The 21,790-nt window shown below is 49.7% G+C and overlaps 8 protein-coding genes across 8 annotated transcripts; 5 read left to right on the top strand and 3 right to left on the bottom strand.

Annotated features, from left to right (window-relative positions):
* Positions 1 to 536: 536 nt before the first annotated feature.
* BO85DRAFT_494084 (ATP-binding cassette transporter) lies at positions 537 to 5,625 on the bottom strand (the record flags this gene model as incomplete). Its single annotated transcript, XM_025663856.1, has 11 exons — positions 537 to 945; positions 1,054 to 1,327; positions 1,401 to 1,590; positions 1,661 to 2,040; positions 2,103 to 2,673; positions 2,738 to 3,092; positions 3,162 to 3,757; positions 3,824 to 4,314; positions 4,367 to 4,463; positions 4,544 to 4,995; positions 5,076 to 5,625. 11 exons carry the CDS (start codon positions 5,623 to 5,625, stop codon positions 537 to 539), a joined length of 4,365 nt encoding a protein of 1,454 aa, XP_025520651.1.
* Positions 5,626 to 6,432: 807 nt separating this feature from the next.
* BO85DRAFT_359638 (uncharacterized protein) lies at positions 6,433 to 7,350 on the top strand (the record flags this gene model as incomplete). The annotated part of the gene is made up of 3 exons (XM_025655520.1): positions 6,433 to 6,507; positions 6,583 to 7,020; positions 7,087 to 7,350. Coding segments are annotated over 3 exons (777 nt in total), but the record flags the coding sequence as incomplete, so codon positions are not given.
* A 675-nt stretch (positions 7,351 to 8,025) lies between these two features.
* BO85DRAFT_494079 (bifunctional cytochrome P450/NADPH--P450 reductase) lies at positions 8,026 to 11,473 on the top strand (the record flags this gene model as incomplete). The annotated part of the gene is made up of 5 exons (XM_025663855.1): positions 8,026 to 8,059; positions 8,146 to 8,226; positions 8,298 to 8,577; positions 8,655 to 10,599; positions 10,661 to 11,473. The coding sequence occupies 5 exons, from the start codon at positions 8,026 to 8,028 to the stop codon at positions 11,471 to 11,473; spliced, it is 3,153 nt and encodes a 1,050-aa protein (XP_025520649.1).
* An 803-nt stretch (positions 11,474 to 12,276) lies between these two features.
* On the top strand, positions 12,277 to 13,397 carry BO85DRAFT_494077 (GNAT family N-acetyltransferase; the record flags this gene model as incomplete). The annotated part of the gene is made up of 2 exons (XM_025663854.1): positions 12,277 to 12,622; positions 12,687 to 13,397. 2 exons carry the CDS (start codon positions 12,277 to 12,279, stop codon positions 13,088 to 13,090), a joined length of 750 nt encoding a protein of 249 aa, XP_025520648.1. The 3' UTR covers positions 13,091 to 13,397.
* On the bottom strand, positions 13,398 to 15,733 carry BO85DRAFT_6167 (uncharacterized protein). Its single transcript, XM_025665536.1, has one exon. It carries the CDS (start codon positions 15,622 to 15,624, stop codon positions 13,705 to 13,707), a length of 1,920 nt encoding a protein of 639 aa, XP_025520647.1. The 5' UTR covers positions 15,625 to 15,733; the 3' UTR covers positions 13,398 to 13,704.
* A 1,234-nt stretch (positions 15,734 to 16,967) lies between these two features.
* Positions 16,968 to 18,218, top strand: BO85DRAFT_444062 (uncharacterized protein; the record flags this gene model as incomplete). Its single annotated transcript, XM_025658932.1, has 1 exon — positions 16,968 to 18,218. One exon carries the CDS (start codon positions 16,971 to 16,973, stop codon positions 18,111 to 18,113), a length of 1,143 nt encoding a protein of 380 aa, XP_025520646.1. The 3' UTR covers positions 18,114 to 18,218.
* Positions 18,219 to 18,331: 113 nt separating this feature from the next.
* Positions 18,332 to 19,492, top strand: BO85DRAFT_444061 (SNARE domain protein). Its single transcript, XM_025658931.1, has 3 exons — positions 18,332 to 18,461; positions 18,549 to 19,177; positions 19,251 to 19,492. The coding sequence occupies exons 1-3, from the start codon at positions 18,427 to 18,429 to the stop codon at positions 19,325 to 19,327; spliced, it is 741 nt and encodes a 246-aa protein (XP_025520645.1). The 5' UTR covers positions 18,332 to 18,426; the 3' UTR covers positions 19,328 to 19,492.
* Positions 19,171 to 20,820, bottom strand: BO85DRAFT_444060 (histone chaperone napB). The gene is made up of 3 exons (XM_025658930.1): positions 20,510 to 20,820; positions 19,543 to 20,385; positions 19,171 to 19,493 (listed from the first exon to the last, which is right to left on the bottom strand). Exons 1-3 carry the CDS (start codon positions 20,637 to 20,639, stop codon positions 19,384 to 19,386), a joined length of 1,083 nt encoding a protein of 360 aa, XP_025520644.1. The 5' UTR covers positions 20,640 to 20,820; the 3' UTR covers positions 19,171 to 19,383.
* Between the last annotated feature and the right edge of the window lie 970 nt (positions 20,821 to 21,790).

Here is a 21,790-nt window from a genome sequence, read left to right as displayed (position 1 = left end):
AACCCACACTCAAACATCTATAATTAGGTTTTGGCTATCGCCTTGACTTTCAAGTACTCAAAGCACTATAGGTTTGATGAGGGTAGCTAGCATACAAACACTCGTCTGCACCACCTTTCAGATAGGATAGCTGCGTGGCTCTATTCGGCTTCATCTCTCTCCTTCTGTTCACCATCACTATTTCCTTTGCTAGTCCTATCAGATCCTTCTTCATTCCAGTTTGACAGATATGTATGTTCAGGTAACTCATTTCACGGATGTCAAGTAGTGGTGCAGGGGTTCCAATACCAGCTGATAGTGGCTTGTTAGAACACATAGTCAGGAATGAAGGTGGCTACTATGCCTAGGAGTATCAATTGCATGATTTATTGATTGGCTGAGTTATTAAGATACATATGTTTCGATTACTGTTAACATTTGAAACAGATTGATGGCTAGCCTTTCCTACATTCCACCGTTGAAATGCACTATTCAGCACAGTATGTCCAAGCACGGATGCCAATAGGGTTTTGTGTATGTTCTCCATGACAGTAATGTCAACCCTTGCTCTTTCTTGGCACGCGAACTAGCTTATACACAGCTAAAGCCGCCACGGCATTAAACACAATATAGACCAGAACAAGGGCGAAATTCCTCCAGCGATCCTCGAAGCGAATATTGACTGTAGAGAGATAATCATTCGTGTTGCTCAACGGACAAAACTTGCAATGCTCGGTGTTATGTGGGTCGACCAAGTATCCGCCGGACAACGAGATATAAGATGCCATGTACGAGCCACATGACTGACCTGCTGGCGGTAGAAACCTAACATATTCATTAGGTGCGCATTCGATCTCCGCGTTCGCTACACCGGTCGAAAGAAGACCTGAAGCGAGCCAGGTAAACGGAGAGACATAGTACATGAATATCCAGAAGCCGGGTAACGAGGACTTTTTGACGAGGATACTGTTTTCGTTATAGTGGTAAGTTGAGTGAGGTTATCACAAGGAGCAAATAATGCTCATATAGTGTCTAAAACAGGGGCAGGAGGCAAGAAATATTAAATCCACTTACCCACAGAACGTCATGCAAAGCATGTAGCATATATTCCCAACACTGCTAGCAGAATCGGCACTGTCCATCCCAGCGATAAGGGTGTGCGTAAAGGTACTAGTGAACATCATGAAGGCCCAGATGAACAGGAACATTAGGCAGCCGCGCGGTGCGACTTCGTGGGTGGAGGTAGCGTTCTGATACAGTCCGATAGGATAGTACCAGGAAAAGTAGGCCACCACTGCCATCAACGTGTTCCAGAAAATCTCAATCGCGAGGTTGCTCAGCATCAAGACTGTGTCATAAGTTAGCCCAGTCGGTGGGTGTGAGCCTAGCCTGTTTGTATTGAAACACACTACGTGCCCTACCTTTCCAGTCATACATTTTGGAGGGCCTCTCACGCGCCTCATAAACATCTCGCTGATCGATGAACTGAGGCATAATCTGCTCGCTGAGTTGCCCGAACATGCTCAATAACATCATCACTGCGTACATCTGGTTCTGAAGCCCCTGGATGGTGTTCGGAGTGTTGTAAAAGCTGAAGCCAATGAACAAACTCTGGAGATTTTCAGTTAAACTGCACGAGCAGATAGTGTGTAAGACAGCCTTGCTTAGTGAAAGTACTTACCGATCCCACGGTGAGGCAGACTTTGGAATATATATACGACGGACTTCGCCAGTATTGGGCTGCGATACGTTTCTGAACGAGCCACCACTGCTGCAGAAAAGACGAAGCATAAGCCCTATTGCTTGGCTGTCTCAACGTGTGCATATGAGGTGTTACGCCTATGGTAGTCCTAGATTCTCGGAGCTTTTGCAATTTCGCTCGAACAGACTGGTGCTCAGGCGAGTCTCGCCAGACCCTCGGCCAATCGACAGTGGTATCTGATCCTGGTGCGGCGCCGATCTCTTCCAACATCCATTCAGCTGGATTGGCGCCTGGAGGACACTGTGTTCCTCCGTTGGTCTCCAAGTATCGGATGAGGGTAGCCGAATTCTGCCCAATTTCTGGCAAGAATAATGATTTCTACCGTTAGCACATGCTTGTCTGTAGGCGCGGAGGGACGAACCTCCAAAGTACACAGTTTTGCCGCCTTTTGCTAGAAGCAGCAGATTGTCAAACTGCTGGAACAAGATAGCTGACGGCTGGTGAATGGTGCACAGGATGGCCTGGCCACTATGTGCAAGTCGTTTCAGGAGCTGGCAAATAGTCCACGATGTCTGTGAGTCCAGTCCAGAGGTCGGTTCATCCAAGAAAAGAAGCAATTCAGGCTTTGCAGCCAATTCAATAGCAATAGTAAGACGTCTGCGCTGTTCGATGTTCAGCCCTTCACCGGGGATACCAACAATGGCGTCCGCATACTCTTCCATCTCAAGGAGCCTGATCACTTCCTCCACATGGGCGAGCTTATCCTCCCGTGGCACGTCAGAAGGCTGCCGGAGGAGTGCACTAAATTCAAGTGACTCTCGCACACTGCATGTTGAGAGATGTACATCTTGCTGCTGCACATAGCCTGTTTTGCGCTGGAAGGAAGTATCACTTTGCGCACCGTTGACGAGCATGTCGCCCGTAACGACCCCAGTAGTAACCCGTTTGGCAAGGACGTTAAGTAGGGTCGTTTTTCCGGCACCAGAAACACCCTAGGATTGATCTTGGTTAGGGTTTTCCAGGCACTGGTATTATTAGTGAGATCAATTTACATACCATCAAGGCAGTCAAAGTTCCAGGTTGAACCCATCCGTCGACATGGTCCAGGATCCGCCGAACCTCTCTCTTATTCTTGATATCGTAGCATACGTCTTGCCAGTGGAAAATGTGGCTTTTAGCAGGCAGAGTGTCCGTGCTTTGGATGCCGTCTAACTGCACCATCTTGATCCCGGGTGGCCGGAGCGCTTCTTCGTCACCAACCGCCATGCGCCACGTAGACTTCTTCTTGACAAGATGGCTACGGCGAAAGATGAGTACTTCACCCCTACTCTTAGCCATACTGAGCACCTCAGTCGCCACCAGGTATGCGGTCGTGAAGATGAACCAAAATGCAATCAAAACCCCCACATTCCTGTAAGACGTCAGCCACATTCTCCTATTAAAGCGATCTAGCTTCCGGGTGATAATTGGAGCAGTTTACCTCCACTTGTTGGATTGGTTGTAATCGAATTTGTCGTTGATATATATGTCTCCCTGAATTGTAGTTGAGCCGATCGTGTTTCCAACCTCTGCACAAGCTTGGTTGTGGACACCGGCAGCATGGTAGTCTGGCCCTGAGGGGACAACGATTGAGCAGGAGAATTCACGGTTGTGGAATTCATTGATCATTAAAGATTCGAAGGCGTAACTGAGCGGATTAACATAAGCCATCCACCGTGACCATCCGGGCATATACATGGTTGGCATTGTGAAGCCAGTGTACATGATCAGACCTAAAACTAGTAAGGCAGCGGGTACCATTGCCTGCGACATGGTACGCGAGACCGATGCAATCGTCCGAAATAAGCCGGATGTCACCATCGTGCTGAGAAAAGCAACGAAGAGGAAAAAGAAAACAGCCCCGGCCTCTCGTCGCAGGTTAGCCATCAGATATAATGTTAGATTGAAGACCAGCGTGTTGAGCACTTTATACGGAATGTCAGTGAGCATGCTGGCCACAGCCTCTGCAGATGGGTGGTAGAGAGCAAATTGCTTGTGTTTCTCCACCACCGGCCGTTGCTCGTACAGCGTCAGAATCTGGGCATGGTTAGTGTCGGGCGTTCATGGAGTAGGCCAATCTATCAAATATCAACACATATTTACCTCTAAGACGCTAGCAAATGCACTTAGAAGCAGTGCAAAGAAGATCAATCCTCCTCTGCCATAAAAGCTATTCGTGTCGTCTTTCATATTGAAGAAGACGCTTCCCAAGACCAGAGCCATGACGGTATTGCCCCCAAGCTGGATATACGTCAAGGAGGGATCGGCAAGCAGACGCTTCCAGCCACGCCAAAGGCATAATGTTGTCTGTTGCATATACGACAATGTATATGGAGATTTCATTCTCTGGCTGCTCGCCTGTTGGGCCTGACGGGAGGCCACGAACTCATCTCGACTATCGCCCCCGAGACTGAATTTCTTCTCGTACACCTCAATATGGCTCATCGGTTGCTGGCGCTGCTGACTTTTTTTCCATATTGTCTCAAAGTCCGTTGCCGTGACAGGTACTTTGTATGCGAACCCTGGTCGCACACGCCGTTCCTTGGGACTGGTCATTGAGGTGAGAAAATCCGGTGTCGTCTGTTGTTCGGGGCCTGCAGATTCTTCCCGTTAGAAACAACAAATATGAGTGCCATGGGACCTTACACTCAAAACCTAACTCTTCAAAATACGCGCGTGCTTCAGATGTCGGTCCGAAATATATCTGCCGCCCTTCATATAGGAGCATGACATTGTTGAAAAGCTTGCGCGCGGTGTTATGGTGAGCCACAGAGGTTTTCGAAGAGAGGAAGAAAAACAAGTTCTGAGGAGAGGAATGCCTACATCATATGCCTCCTGGGGCGCTTGGTATAGAGAGACCAGGACAGACGACTGTAGAAGTTCTGTGGCCGTACGAAGTGTTCGGCAGAATTCGACGGCATTAGCACTGTCCAAGCCACGGGTGCTGTTGTCCCAGCATTGCAACGCAGCATCACTGAGCGCCGCTTCCGCAATGCTCACGCGTTTTCGCTCTCCTCCGCTTACCCCCCGGATGAAGTCATTCCCAACGACAGTGTTCGCTGTATGCGAGATACCGAATATGGCCATGATCACATCCCGCAGAAGCATGGAATATTCTTGTACCTGCAGCCCAGGTGGCAATTCTCGCGGTGCTCTGGCATGAGCTGCAAAGGAAAGCGTGTCTCCCACTGACAACATTGGAAAATGCACATCATTCTCACCGACATAGATAGCCTCACCGCGGAAGTAGTTATGCATTTCTTTGTTGGAAACGCCTGAGGCATGACAGTGAGTAACCAGGTCAGAAGAATCCGAGACTCTTAGCTAAAATAAACCGGAACGCTACCACACATACCTCGATAATTCATCCTGACCTTGTCGCCCAAAAATAATCCTTTCATATGGCCAGAAATTGTTTTTAGTAACGTTGAGCAACCGGAGCCCGGAGGTCCAAGGACCAAAAGCATCTCGCCGGTGTTGACTAGCCCCTCCAAGTCATGAAGAATATCAATCCGGTGTTTGCGTCTCGGTGTTATCAGCGATAGGATGCTGTTTCCCACGCTCTTCTGATAGTCTGTGTACTTGCCGAAGCCATACACGTTGAGATTGCGAAAAGATACACCGGACCTCCGGCGTCGTCCTGATTCCAGATTGCCATTCTCATATTCGACAAGAGCTTCTATCCAAGCGCGTGTGTCGAAGTTGGAGCACCGAGGGTCAAGTTTCGAGTCACGGGGAGGATAGAAAATGTTGCTGTCTGTCTCGTCTACTCCCATGGCCAGGGTACTCTCTGAGAAACGGCTTGCCAATCTGCGAATTGCTTGGTCCGCATTGCTGTATACTGTTTGTTGTTGCCTTTCTTCGTCTCCATCGGGCGTGCGGGCCAAAGGAAACCTGGATTTCATGGTGCCGACCCGCTGGAGTGAGCCCTTGGTTATGGTATTATGCTGTCGAAAAGATCTCGGTGTATATGCGAAGAAATCTCTGAAACTTAGATCGCTTGCTTTACTTTCTGTTCTCTTTATATTCTGTTCACAATATTTCTTCACATTTGTTAGTTAGCAGTAAATTTGATTAGAATTACTACCTCGATGTCTCTGCTGATTACTGTTGCCTGGACTGTATTTCTCTCCGTATCATCTGGTAGTTAGGGCTTTCGGTCTTCGGGACTGGAGCCAGAGGGATCTCGGTGCTCGGGGGAACTCGAAAAGATCACACTCTGCTGGTACATCCAAGCCACTCCGAACATATCGTTGAGCGAAATCTAGTCTAGGTCGTCATTGTTTCAAAGTATGACGCGGCAAAGGCAGATCCTCTGGGCACCGGAGCAAATAATGGATGCATGCCTCCCTGAAGAGCTATCGAGACATAGGGTTCTCTGCTTTTGTTTTTGTGGTATCTTTTCCCTCACCTTCGTCCTCTATAAACTGCAATTAAGATGTCCGCTGATATTGGACAATACCCAGGATCTTTGTCCCTAAATTACAGTCTAGAGAAGAGGAAACTCCGAATTCTGATATTTTGGTTCCTGGTATTCATGGACTCAGTCGCCCTTCCCATCGGGCTCTACTATCTTCTGACCCGATGCACGACTTTGTCCACCACGACCAGTATGATGACCTCCAGACTTTGCAACTTCAGCATCTAAGTAACTTTTCTGCCTGGCAGTTTTTAATATCCTAACCCTGACCCTGTTCGGCACTTTTGTTACGGAAACATTACAGAGATCGTGGAGTCTGTGGCGAAAGGAATCCAAGGTTCGCGTTCGCAACGCAGGCCGCTACTATGTGAATAATACCTCAACCTATCGCTCCACTCCGCACTCTGTCTAGTTGCGAGTAAATCTAACTGAGTCCTCCTAGTTCGATTTCACCCACTGGAATATCCTCGTCTCCTGGGTCATTATTATTGCCGAACTCGTTCTGGGAACCATCCCCGATCCCCCCTGGATACGCATGCTGGCTATGCCTGTGCCTTCGCTCTTCTTTACTTTTGCTATCGAGATGTTAATCTTCGAGTTCATGCACGTTTTGAAGATACCTGTTCCATTCCGCATCTCCTCTATCGCGAAAGGCGACCCAATGCGGCCCGCTCTCTATCCACTCATCGAAGACATAATCGCGGTCGATGGAAATGGGGGAACAGAATTCCGGGACCGTTTAGATCAACGCTACAATGCGAGTCCTCCATTCCGTAACATGCTACATCGATTGACGATACTGTGGATGGTTCCTCAAATGCTGGTGGCCGGGGGAACGTTAGCTGGGATCGTGATTGCTGACCATGAGCTGGCTTACACGGTACGTAATCGTCCTCCGAACTTGATTGTGAGACATGAGGCTGAGGTTATGTGAGTGATACTGCAGCTTGGCTGGTCAGTCCCTGCTATTTGGGCAGGGATCTGGGCTATGGTAATGGTGATCTGTATCAGGGTAGAATCACGGCGTGAGCGGCATTATTGGGACGGGGTGCGACTGACCCAACAGCTGCAGATGGATAGGCCGTACAACTCAGAAGTTTCGGCTCAATTTGAGGGAGAAAGCACCTTAGTGCACTCTAGACAATACTGCTTGGGCTGCGACGGTAGGACGACACGGGTGGTAGACTGTATCATGTCAGAAGGTCGATAGTTTTCATTCTCACGATGATGAATATGCATAGAAATGTTCCTAGATAGAGGTGGAGTCAAAAAGGGGGCACATGAGGAGAAGGAGGCTATGAGGTCAAAGGGGTTAGGCGTTCTGGTTTCCTACCGCCAATTTTCTACGTATCTTTTTATTACCTCGCCATTTAAATCAATCACGCCTATGCAGTTTAACTGGCTTGGAATACTTATGCGATGAAGTAGTGCCAGGCATCGGTTTACCAACTTAAACTCGATGTATGGTCATAGAGACCCTATGCGTTGATGCGTTGCCGAGGGCTGAACCCAGGCGAGTGATATGCGGAGAGCAGTCCCTATAGCAAGCAACAAATGGATTATTAGGTCAGGGTGTACCTGGCGCCCTGTGGCAAACGACTTGACTACAATATAGCCATGAACACTAATATCATGATGATCCCAAGGAAGTCAGTTTCACAGCACCACCGAACACCGAACACCGAACACCGAGAAGTACCATCTACTACCTTTCGGGGTCCGCGGACGGGAGACTACAAGCCAACCCAACATTTATGGCATATCATACTTGTGGCGAGGAAGGCTATATTACCATGAAGCAGACAAAGAAGAGAATGATACTTCATCTTTGCATTCATCACGTTGATACATTGCATCCGGACAGATAAATCTGTAATAGGAAGCCATGAAAGACGCCGAGCGCATTCCCGGACCCAAACGTAAGTACTAAAAACTTATTGTCGGCTCAGTCACGCAAGGCCACTCTTTATATCCTCAATATCTTACTGACAGTTCGTCTCTTCAGCCCTGCCGGTTGTGGGAAATTTGTTTGACATCGACCCTGAACATGGTCTGCAATCCATTATCGCATTCGCAGAGAAATTCGGTATTTCTATTTCCCATCGTCTATGTGCTCCGTATGATAGGGAAGCCCTCTAATCTGGCGATTTCTTCTAGGACCCCTCTTTCAAATCACTATCAACGGTGAAAAGCAGATCTTCGCGACTAGCCAGGCCCTAGTAGATGAGCTCTGTGACGAATCGCGCTTCCACAAGGCCGTGGTGACCGGCCTCGAGATCTTACGATTGCTGGCCCACGATGGCCTCTTCACAGCCTACCATGGAGAGCGCGGCTGGGGGATCGCTCATCGGATTCTGGTGCCTGCCTTTGGACCCCTACGTATCCGGAACATGCTCGACGATATGAGCGACGTAGCGCAACAATTGTGTTTGAAGTGGTAGGTATCTCTGGATTCAAAGTTCAAGTAACTAGATAATAAACTAACGAATGTGCTCAATTTCTGGGTCGATGCAGGGCTCGCCAAGGAGGTTCAACCAGTATCAATATCACCGAAGACTTCACACGCCTCACTCTAGACACTATTGCCCTCTGCACGATGGGTTTCCGGCTGAACAGCTTCTACAACAACGAGACCATGCACCCATTTGTTCAATCCATGCTGTACGTCCTGAGGGAAGCCGATATCCAGGCTAATCTTCCCGGGATTGCAAATTCAATTCGTGTTTCGGCACAGCGGCGCATGCATAAGAACATCGAGGCGATGAGGACCATGGCTCGCGGCATCATCCAGGAGCGCAGAAAGAACAAAAATCCAGTTGATGACATCCTGAACACGCTCTTGAACGGGAGGGACCCAGTCACTGGAGAAGGCATGAGTGATGACTCAATCATCGACAATGTCATCACCTTTTTGATTGCTGGCCACGAAACAACTTCCGGCCTGCTCTCGTTCACGTTCTATTTTTTGATCCAACACCCCCACATCTTGAAGAAGGCCCAGGAAGAAGTCGACGAGACTGTCGGCCTGGCCCAGATCTCTGCGCAACACCTCGCAGAGCTTCCGTATATCGATGCCATATTAAAAGAGAGTTTGCGCTTGATGCCTATTGCCCCTGGCTTCACCGTCACTCCGAAGAAGACGGAGGTTCTGGGCGGGAGATGGATGATCAATGCCGGTCAACCCGTCAATGTCCTACTGCCTGCCTGTCTACGAGATCAGAGTGTCTTCGGACCCGACGCAGACGAGTTCCGCCCTGAACGTATGTTGGCAGAGAATTTCTCTAAGCTGCCTCCCAACTCTTGGAAACCGTTTGGTAATGGTGAACGAGGCTGCATTGGCAGGGCTTTTGCTTGGCAAGAAGCCCAACTCGTGGTTGCCATGATTCTACAAACGTTTGATTTGGTGCCAGATGACCCGTCCTACCAGCTGCGCATCAAAGAGACTCTCACCATTAAGCCAGATGGATTTCGGATCCGTGCCACACTGCGCCGCGGCCAGACTGCCACTGGGCTATCTCGACGTAGCATGTTGGTGGCAAGGGATGGGAGCTCAGGAGAGTCGTCAAATCATCCCGCCGAGGCCCGCAGAGACCACACACCAGCAAGAGGGCAGCCGGTTTCCTTCTTCTACGGCTCTAACAGCGGAACATGCAAAGCTCTCGCCCACCAGTTAGCATCGAATATGATGTCCCGCGGTTATACTACCCAGAAGCTGGCTCCGCTAGATAATGCCGTCGACAACCTACCGAGAGATCAGCCAGTCATCATTCTAACAACCACGTACGATGGGCAGCCCACAGATGATGCGAAGAAGTTTGTCGCCTGGCTCGAAACTGGCAATGTTCTGTCTCTCCAGGGTATATCTTACGCTGTATTCGGCTGTGGCCATCATGACTGGACTCAAACTTTCTATCGCATCCCCATCTTGATTGATGACCTGATGTACAAGGCCGGCGCCACACGCCTTGCGCCACGAGGTGCAGCTAACGCGGCTGTCAGTGATCTCTTCTCGGATCTGGAAGCTTGGGAAGAAACAAGTCTGCTGCCCGCACTGAGGGAGAACTTCCTCCCATCCAACAGCACCGACTTCGATCCGCTCAACCCCCACCAGATACAGTTCAGCCTCAGTAAACCCAGGAGGGTGGACCTACACAAGGGTCTCATAGAGGCAAAAGTGACTGCTGTCCGAGTCTTAACTAGCCCCGACACCCCGGAGAAGCGACATCTGGAATTTTGCTTCCAGGGCGACCTCAGCTTGCGACCAGGTGATCATCTCAATATTCTCCCAGTCAATCCACCCAGCACAGTCTCGCGAGTCCTGGCGCAGTTCAACCTCGCACCGGATTACAACATCACAGTCAATTCATTCAACACACTTGGTCTTCCCCAGGCCACACCCGTGTCGGCATCCGAGCTATTCAGCTCGTACGTAGAGCTATGCCAACCAGCAACGCGGAATGTAAGTCCATACAAGCACGTTCCTCTAACTCGAAACACTTGGCTAATTGTGGAAATTCCAGAACCTCAAATCACTCATCGCAGCCACACAATCAGACACAGTAAAACAAGAATTGAACCGCCTGTATGATTCATACGAATTCATAGTCCGGGACAAACGCGTCTCGGTGTTGGATCTCCTCGAACAGTTCCCCTCTATCTCCCTTCCTATCGCTGCTTTCATCTCCATGCTCCCAGCTCTCCGCGTCCGGACCTATTCCTTGTCCATGGCTCCCGCGTTCAAACCATCCCACAGCTCGCTCACCTTCTCCGTGATCAACGAGCCAGCATGGCGCGGCAGTGGACAGCATCTGGGCGTCGCATCGAACTACCTCGCGTCGCTCACATCGGGGTCTATTTTTTACTTCTCTCCACGACCAGCCAAGGAGTCTTTCCATCTTCCGAAGAACCCTTCCAGCACACCTATCATAATGATCTGCGCGGGTAGCGGTCTGGCCCCTTTCCTTAGCTTTATACAAGACCGCATGGTCTTGAAACAGCAGAATAAACCACTCGCGATGGCATTTCTGTTCTTTGGCTGCCGTGGGCGCTCCTTGGATGACCTTTACCATGAAGAACTATCCGAGTATGAAGCTGCGGGTGTGGTTGAGGTTCGGAGAGCATATAGTAAAACCCCGGAGTTCGACATAGCTAAAGGATGTCGATATGTGCAACATCGACTGGTGACAGAAGGTCAAGCTATCTTGTCTCTTTGGGCACAGAATGCTATAATCTATGTCTGCGGCTCGACGAACATGGCCAAGGGTGTCGAGGCCGTGTTGCAGAATATGTTGGGTCCTTTGCCAAAGGAGCGATATGTTACGGAGATCTTCTGAAAATCCAAATGGCAAATGTAAGTAACCTAATATATAACAATATGACATTCCTAGTTCTTTTCCAAGATTGATATCAGAAATTGAATTTCTTCCATGGCGATGATAGAATATTGACTCTATCTATTCTCATCGCACTTATCCGTCGTCACCTAGAGTACAAGTAGCCACTCTTATACCTAAGACGCCCCAAACAGTGGGATTTCAACATATTTATCCCCGCTAGAGAAGCTCTTATGCCATCCATTGATTTGAAGGGTAACTATCGCACGAGATACCCCCATATAATAGATAACAAATTGCATGAGTAGCCCTCACATTGCGTTCGCAGCTGTTATATACAGTAGAGGTATTATCGAACCCACACAGACATACTACATGTTATGAAAGACCTAGTAGGAAGGGTAAATTACCATATACTTGAACGGGAAGGTATGTAGTACCTATGATGCCTACGGCTTCAATACCACTACTCTCGAGTACAACAACATCCAGCTCTTATCTTTAAATCCTTTAAATTTCATGAAAGGATTATTCTGAAACAATCTCCACAACTCAGGACCCGTCAACATGTCTGGATCGTGAGCCGTCCTCGGGGTTCGGACAACAACAACTTCATGCTTACTTTGCTTCATAACTCGGTGCTCGGGGCTTGGCTTCCCAGCGGCCTATAGTATTAAAACACACGAAGTTCAACCGCAGATTTCGCATTGATGGGAAAAAGAATATATAATCTCCGATTTAGATTACTTTTATTGAATTGAATTATAGAAATAGTATATCCAACCCACCACGCCAGCCAAACCATGACCCCCCCTCTCACCCTACATCGCGTGACCACCTTACAAGACCTAGAACCACTATACCACATCGGAGCAGATGCCTTCCGCGATGATCCAGGGATGAACTGGTTCTACCCTGGCGGTCGCGATCATCCCGAAGATCTTGTCGTGGCATGGAAATACCTTCTACTGCAGGAGTTCTTCGACAAGGGGAAGTATATCCTTGCTGCCTCGATCCCTGATCCAGATCAAGATGATACTAGTATTCGCGTTGAGAGACGACCGGGGAAAGTGGTAGGGTTTGCTGTTTGGGAACGGAGGGGGGCATCTGAGGCTGCGAAGAGTTGGCAGGGGGGTGGGGTTTTAAAAGGTGTGTGTGTATTTCTCTCTATCTGTGTGTGTGCGTGTGTCATGTTATGCTCTAAAACTAATAGCTACATGTGTCCAACCAGGGCTCAAAAGATTCCTGCTCAATCTGCAGATCATACACACATTCTGTTTCGACACACCACGCCGATCCTTATCCTGGTCCAGACTGAGGCATTTCGGACATGAGCTCGAGGCAGCCAAGGCTAGTCAACCGAGCGAGTCGTGGTATCTCAGCAATCTGGCCGTTAGCTCAACGGCTCAGGGAAAAGGGGTGGGAAAGAGACTCCTGCAATGGGGAATCGATCGATCCGAGGAAGAGGGTATCCCGGCTACATTGGTGTCCACTGACGCTGGGCTGGCTCTGTATACGAGTAGGGGGTTTAGGAATTCGGGCTGGCTGTTCTTTGATGATGGACGACAGAAACAGACGGTTATGAGGAGGAATGTTAAGTATGTGAGGTTGGATTAGATGTGGATTTGATGTGGTTATATTTCTTCGGTTCGACGTAGTTTATGATCTTTTCATTAGATTTAGATTGATAACCTTGTATATATTTGTTGTTGGTTTATATCTGATAGTGGCAATGGCTATACTAGCCGTTATCTTTGATCATTTGAGCACACTTGGTCTTTGAATGACATCGGTGTAAGGAAGTCTTTTAGGGGGAAACTTCGAAGGCCATAAGCCATAATCACCTGCAGATACCTGCGAGCCCGTAGAATCCGACATATGTACAGCTGAGTTGACTCGTTCTATGCCCGACCATCCAATCTAGAAATAATAGATCTGCAGATATATTCTATTCGTCTATGCGTTTTGCTCGTGGTCGCATCACAGCTAGGCGCAAATCCCAGCTATGTCTATAGTATGTCTATTTCTCGCATCAGGCCGGTGGGCCTCTCCTTTCTTTTCCTCTCCTCCAGGTAGGGTATAACTAGTAGATCCGTATCGGGTAGGTGTTTATCGTTCGGATAACTTCAATCACCACCCGGAGACCCGCAGACTAGACAGCCACAGCTAATCTGTAGATCAGGGAGTTCCGGAAGCGTAGGCAACATTCGAGGACCAGAGGCAAACTTGGCTTACTTCTTAATTCCAATGACAGCCAAGTTTCTCGGACTCTCCTTGTACTCAAACACTGGCTCAACCCAGCACTCCTTCACAGAGTCGTGTTCCCGCAGGAACTGCCATCTGTCAACGACAATGATGGCCTCAACCAGAGCAGCACTGAAAGCCATCAAGCTCCAGACCACGCTCAGGTTCTTTTTCGCATACCAGTAATCCTTCACATAGCGATCGAAATCTTCCTCGGTCAGATCTGCCATGCCGGCCTTGACCTTCTCGCCGAAGTTCGGGTCGCGACCCAGCTTCGTCACCGCAGCATTGGCATACGCGGAGAAGGAGACAAAAGCCGATTTCCGGAGGGAGCCTACAACCAGAGGGTTCCCGGCATCTTCAGGTTCGGTGGATTCATCATACAGATTGTCTGAATTGTCTGGGTTCTTGGGCTTCGCAACCACCTTGCGATCCACAAGCATGCGTTGAAGCAGACTCCGATAGAAGTGGCGGGTGAAGAAGTCTTCGCTGTCTTTCTTGCTCCAGTTGTACGGGGCCTGTAAGGACATTGAGCGAGCGGTGATGTTGAGCTTCATGCCCGTTCCACTCTCATGTTCGTAAACCTCGAAGCGTTTCGACATCGGGAAGCCATGAGGGTCGTATGCAACGGCATCCTTTGTCAGACGGGGATGCATCGACCGGAGAATGGGAAGCTTGTAGGTAGCAGGACCCAGTCTCTCAGTGACCAGATTGTAGCAACATCCGATCATAGCAATAGCTTTAACGGAGGGATTCAGGGTCAGAGACCGTACTCCGTGATGGAGAAGGTTGCCACAAGAATGTAAAGAGATGACCATGACATTAGCATCCTTTGATCCGCCTTGAGCTTCAGTCTCCCCTTCGACAGGCTCAGTCTCGATGACGTCTTTAATAATGGGCTCGAGGTAACCGTCCTTGATCTCATGCTCAATGTAGTCCATTTTACCTCGAGGTTTCTCCGGATCGACTTCCTCTTCGGTGGCAGTTTTCGGAAGATTGCGGTAAGGAGCGAACCCAATCTCGCCAGGTGCGAGACTGATATCACGGAAGACGTTGATCATGGCCATATCCTCTTCACCACCTGCCGCATCGCTTGGGCCCTCTGTAGCATCCGCCTTCACATTGGCGGACTCTTGACGATCGGCATCGGTCTCTGCAGGCGCATCCGGTTCTGCACAAGTCTTGCAATTGACCAGTTTCTTATTGTACATGTTGACGCGTTTCTTCTCCTGCAGCTTCGCATGGATATCCATCCCCTTCGCGCCGCTGATGAATTGATGCTTCCGCTCAATGGCAACGATGTGTCTGTTGTAGGGAGCACACGCAAGCGTCCGTCCGAGGTAGCTCTGGCCCGAACCGAAATCGACAATGTGTGTGATCGGATCGCCCCGTTGTTCATCCACCGTAGCACAGAGGGAATCGACGTATTTCGAAAAGTGCGCGACCTCGTGATACTTCTTGACATTCATGCCAACCGCGATCTTCCTCGGGATCGTCGGCGTTCCGGGCTGCGCGGGGGTTAAATCCCGCCCCAGACTCAGTCGACGGATCTGATGGATATACTCCAATAGGTCCAAGGGAGGCAGAGGCGCCCCACGCCACTGTGCAGTTGACTCGCCGCCACGCGCAGCAGCCTCCCGACTCTGGTCTAACAGAGGTCGGATGTCATCCCGCAGAAGCAGGTCCAGAATGTCTTGAATATCATGCTGGTCGAAAAAGGTCCTCCAGTGTTCCGGCAACAGCGAGGTATACAGGTCAGGTTCTCGGGTCAGGAAATCGAGGATGTGTACACCGCCGCAAAGATGCCTGAAGATGGCGGAAGAATTGGCGAAGGATAGGAGGGCCTCGACGTAGGCATCTGGATCCGTCCACTCTTCGGCGAGTGGGAGGGGTTGCGACGGAATCATGCGTCAGGTGCGATTGCAGCGAAATCGGGCTAGACTGGGATGGATATGCAGGATGACATCCGAACCGGATTCAGGGATTGTGAAGATGTCTGACGGAGAGTCCAATGGGCGAAAAGGACAATGCGGGAAGGAGGGGATGGAAAGACAGACAGAACAAACAAGGAAAAGTAATGGGGAGGAAAGAGAGACGGAGAGAGAGAGATGGTGGGGTGATTTGCTATCGATATACACGACCCCGAAATTTTTCGAGGGGCGATCGATAGAGCAAAGGCGGATGTGGTTTAGCCGTGGTCGGACCCACCGATGAAAGCAGCCAGTCAACAAACATTATTCCATCATTAAAGGTGGACGGAGTCTCCGGGTCGGGAGATGCGGAGATGGAGAAGGAGGGCAGAAAGAGCGGATGGATCCAAACTCGACTCATCAATCATCACCACCAACCTTTATTGAACTTCCTGACCCTCCTCTATCTCCTTTCTCTTCTTTCTCACCTATCTATTGGTCCCTGCAATTCTGACAGCAATACTATCTCGTTAGCGTGTCTTCCTGTCCTCCCTCCCTGTTGAACCCCTGACGACCACTCAAAAGGGCACTATTGAAACTATCAGGGCTAGTGAGTCCTGGAAAGCCGCTGATCGCATGCTTGACCATACATCGACCCTCCATGTGTCTCCTGCGACACTCAGCAAAGACACTAGTTCGTCCTGTTCATCGTGCTACGTGTGACTTTGGACCCTTTTGAGAATCCAGTATTTGTGTCAAGGCAAACAGCAAAGTCGGGCTGGTGCTGGCAACCCCATTTCTCTGTCTCTACTCTCTCTCTTTCTGCCTCTCTGTCTGTCTCCTCCAATCCCCTTCCACCCGTAGTCTCTAAATCGCCTGATACCCTGAAACGTGGTCAAGACTTGTCATCATCTTTCAAGCCCAGTCCACCCCAGAAATGGTACCACGTATTATATAAGAAAGGTGACCAGTCAGCTTACTGTCATTCGGTTGCTGCATTCTGCATCCTGCGTACTCAGCCCTCCGGTATGCACCACTGCAGCCAAGCGCCCAACTGATAATCTGCCAACGCGTCACACCGTCTACGCTTGATATCAGCCAAACGGCAATATTTCCCCTTACTGCCAAGAAAAAGAAACAGCGAATCCCTCGGGCCCCGTTATTAAAGAAGGCGATGTCACGCCGGGCCCTCTAGATCCTGTACCACTCAAAAGGGTACATTCCAAGTGCCGCCCCAACGGTAAGTCGGGATGATCTTCCGGAACAAGACGATACACAGCCAAGCTCCTCCTCCTCCACAAATGCGCAAGAGACGTCCTATACTGATCCGCCTCCTCAAGCAGATGTTGACCTCATCTCCGAGGCGGGAAGCCCTTCCATTCGGCTTCGTCGCCGATGTGCTCTTTCAGATCATCATCAATGGCGAGGTGAACACCATCTTGACGCTCTGCCGGTTGAACCGCGCCACATACGAGACCATCAAGATATTGGAGCCGCATATCTGTGGCTGGTTCATGCGCTTCCATGCAATGGAATTCGATCCCATTCTTACCCTTAACCCGTGGACGGGAGAGCAGAGTCCACTAACTGTGCACTCCCTCGTAAGGTTCTTCCAGCGCCACAACATCGCCAAGGACTTATCGCGACATATTGTACCGTCAGTGTGGGGACCTTTCTGCGATGACGGGAATCCAGAGATGAACTTTGAAGCGGAGTTACGCCTTGCCAACCGGTTAGAACGAGGGTTACACGTTCTCTTTCACATGGCCGACATTGCGCGTGACACCGAAAGGCTGAAGCCCAGCAGGAAGCCACTGACCCCTGTTGTCAGTGGACGTCTCTTCGTGCTCGGCAAGATGTTGGACGAGTATGATGAGCTTCCCCAGCACAGGAAACAGTTGATGTCATTTGAAGAGTACACCAACCACGTCTATACGGTCCTAAAGTGGGGATATGTGGAGGCCGATATTGGCCGCAGGCGGCTAGAGTTCCGAGGATGGCTTGACGAACAGACCGAGATCGATTTTCACGCGTCTCTGCGAATGTTGCGCGAGCTAATGGAGCGCATGCTTCTCCGCCACGGCCCGAAGGACTGGCACCGCGACGCCAAGAACGAATATAGCGTCATATCCTGGTTTCTCCTGAAACAGCCGCCACGGTCACTGGCGAAGCTGTTCTTGAGTCCTCAGAACGACTGCTGCGATCTTGATGTAAAAGCTACTGATTGCGGTGTTAGGAAGTGCCATTTTTCAGACCCGCTCGACAACTACTGGAAAGCCTGGAAGAATGTGCCCGACCTAGGCTGCCAGGATTGTGACTGCAAGCGACGAGTCAGAAGTTGGAGCGTCAAGCCTGCACTCATTGATGCCCGAGGAAGAGAGTTTAATCGTGCTGCAGAGCGATACCTGAGGGAGATGTGGAGTCAGCGACACGTCGGTCTCCATCGTGCTTTTACCATGGGCGTTTTCACCACAGTTATTGGATGAGCTGGGATCATTCTGTCATATTACTCTTATCTGGATGAACTTGGAAGAAACAAGAATGTCATCATTATTTACTACAGAGTAAAACAAGAGACCATCGAGACAGTCTAGATAGATCTTCGATATGGCTCCACGCCGCCTTCTTCACCGCCCGCAACCCCGGGCCTCCGTAGTAATCGGCTCCGGATCCTCTCAACCCAATCAACATCACTATCGTCGCTATTCCCAACCACCAAAGCATCTCTGGAAGCGTTGTTTGACCCATTGTAACTATCTCATGATCTTCCCCTAGCATATACCCAACTACCCAACAACCATGGACCACACAGACCCCTTCCTCCAAGTCCAAGCGTAAGTTTCTCTCCCCCCTTATTGATCCATCCAATCTACAACCCATCAAGCCAGGTAGCTGACGTAGCACCAATCCAATGCCAACAGCGACGTCCTCTCAACCCTCCAATCCACACGACCTCTCTTCTCCTCCTATCTCCGCATTCGTTCCCTCGCCAAATCGCCCAATAACCCAGAGCTCCAACAAGCGCGCTCCGAGCTCGAGACAACCCTCACCGATCTAACCGCGGACCTCGACGATCTAGTCGAGAGTGTGCGTGCAATCGAGCAAGATCCATATCGATTCGGTCTAGAACTGGAAGAAGTCCAGCGCCGACGAATTCTCGTTAATGATGTCGGTGCCGAGGTCGAAAAGATGAGGGAGGAGTTGCAGAGGACAGTTACAGCTTCGAGTGGTGGGAAGGGCACGACTGGTGCGCTGCCGAACCCGGCTGACTTTGATAATGTCTTGTCGCCGTCGGCGGAGGATCAGGGAGATGATTACTATGCTGCGATGGAGCAGCAACGACAGATGGAGTTGATGCACGAGCAAGACGAGCAGTTGGATGGGGTGTTTCGCACGGTGGGGAACCTTCGACAGCAGGCTGATGATATGGGGAGAGAGTTGGAGGAACAGGGGGTCATGATAGATGAAGTGGATACGTTGGCCGACCGGGTGGGCGGCAAGTTGCAGAATGGCATGTCAAGGCTGAAATACATCATACGGAAGAATGAGGGTAAGTGGTTACACTTTGACATTTTTACATTGTGCCTTTTCGGAAGATATAACGTTGGCTGATTATCAATTAGATACAATGTCATCCTTTTGCATTGCCGTCCTCATATTCGTTTTGGTCCTCCTCCTCATCCTGCTCATTGTTCTTTAAGACAAGGAAACATATGGTTACAACTGCGTTATTCAAGACAAGACACGGTGATATCTTTAGACCTTGGTCTTCTTGCGGGGACGGTCGTTCTCGTCCTCCTCCTCGTCTCCTGAGATATCAAGCTCGCTGTCATCAAAGTCGACCTCCTCGATGGCCTGATCCGTGACTGGAAGGAGGTCAGCTTGGATTTCTTACGGGATATGGAAATCACTCACCATAGTACTTCAGAGCGTTGGGCCAGAGGTCCTCAGCGATCGCAATAGCGAGCTCCTCACCACCAGGGAAGACCTCAATGTCATCGAACTCATCCTCAATGTCGTCATCCTCGTCATCATCCTCCTCCTCATTGTCGCCCTCAACAGGCTCGCCCTTGAGAAGCTTCTCAAACCTCTCGTTGTCCTCCTTGGTCGCAGTCTCAGACTGCTCAGCAGTGACATCGCTGCCACGGTAGCCGAAGAAAGCGAAGAAGCTCATACCACCGGGGCCATCCTCAGGGAGCTCATCCTCATCATCACCCATCTCCTGGTCCTCAGCAGCCTCAATCTCATCCTTCTTCTCCAGGACCTTGGTGAACTCAGGCAGCTTCTTGCGGTCTCCGCCCTTCTTCTCCGCCTCAGCAAGGTCGCAAGCAGCGTCCAGCAGACCCTTGGTAGGATCCTGGTCCTTCTTCCAGTTGATGCGGACAGGCTCCGAGACCAGACCGTCCCAAGTGCGCTTGTGACCCTTGGGGGTAGTGATGACCTGCTTGCGCCAGTAGAAGGTCTTGACGAGCTTCTCGTTCTCAAAGTAAGGGTTCTCATCGCCGGTACGGAACTCAAAGGTCAAGCGGAAGCTGCGGGGCTCGCCCTGGCCCTTCTCATCGATCTCGAAACGCTCTACGGTCAGGTTCTTAAGAGTCGAAGCGAGAATCGTGGCATCGGTCATGGTGATGTATTCCTCGACCTCGGCGGGCGCATTGAGCATGACACGAGTCCAGAAGGTGTCGCGCAAATCCGGCTCGGCGATGACCTGGCTGCGCTTTTCGAACAGAGGACGAAGCAGGAGAGTAGACTGGCGCACTATATACCCATTAGTTAGATTAGATCCTATCGCCAAATAAACAATAACAATCAATCCAACAAACAAACAAACCCCAAAGAAAACCAAAAATAAAAGGAAATAGAAAATGAATAAAGAACATACACTGCTCCACCTCCGCCCTAGCAAACTGCTCCTCAATCAAAGAAATCTTCTTCGCCGTCTCCTTGCTCACCTCGGGGCGCTGAATGCGCTCCAACAGCGACGTGTTAGCTTGTTGTTCCTCAGCAGACATGATGATGAGCTGTATTTTTTTCTCCAATTGAATTTAATCCAAAAACAAAAAAGAGAGTCAATTTAATGAATAGTTTTTTGTGTATCCCAAAAGTAAATGGGAAGTAAGTGGGTATAGTATGTTATATATAGGTAGGAAGAAAAAAAAAAATTTCTGATCGTTTCAAAAAAGTTTACTGGTTGGTTGGTTACTGCGCGTAGTAGTACTAAGGTAAGTAGTAACTATGGTCAGTCAGCGCGGGCGCGGGCGCGGGCGCGGCTGAGACGGGCGGAAGTTGCCTGCCTACGTAGTTGGTTAATTTACTTAGTTAGCTCTCCTCCGTAATTAGTTAGTTCAGGGGAGAGGAGATTAGTAACTATGCTGTGCTGTGCTGTTGATTATGCTTTGCTAGCCGGCTAGGCTGGTTTTGGTAGGTTGCACGGGAAGGTACTAAGCTGTTAATTTAACTGGATTGGGTTAGTAGTTACTTTGTAGTTAGTGGATTAGTAAGGGGTTATTGATGATTCCGGAGAATAAATGACTAGTTATTCTACTAATCAGTTGGTTAAGTAAGTGCCATGGAAGGAAGGCGTATTAGCGAGTATCAGCGGGAAAGAAGGATTGGAAGGATGGTGGGATGATCCGTAAAGTAAGTCGTGAAGTGCAGGCAGGCAGCATGTCATTTAATTCGAGTAATAGACGATGATAAGTAGGTAGCACGGAGGTCTCCGAATACTGCATTTCCCCTACGGAGTCCTGGAGCAGTACTCCCCTCAGACTGACAAAGACTGACTGACAAGTGACCATCATATCAATAGTAGCAAACAATGTCAAGACATTATACTACCTACTCTTCTGTTTAACCAGGTCAGATGCTTACACTACTACTCACCCCATATTCTGCGATAACTGCCACAAAATCTGCACTACACTTATCTTACTTACACCATACATTATTAAATCTACCCACTGTAGTGGTAGCAAGTCAATAACGTTATCATCAACCCACACACTTACCTACCTACCTACCTATCTCCACAAGAAGAGAATGTTCCAGCCCACCTCTTTATCAAACTATAGTCTGACTAACCCACGCCACGACAGGGATCGCTTCGGGCGGGTTTTCCCCAGCAACTTTAAGCCCAGCAAGACTCGTTGCTTTTTCCGGGAGA

The sequence above is a fragment of the Aspergillus piperis genome, assembly GCF_003184755.1.
Source record: "Aspergillus piperis CBS 112811 unplaced genomic scaffold BO85scaffold_1, whole genome shotgun sequence".
NCBI lineage: Eukaryota > Fungi > Ascomycota > Eurotiomycetes > Eurotiales > Aspergillaceae > Aspergillus > Aspergillus piperis.
This window is presented reverse-complemented; position numbering and strand designations above follow the sequence as displayed.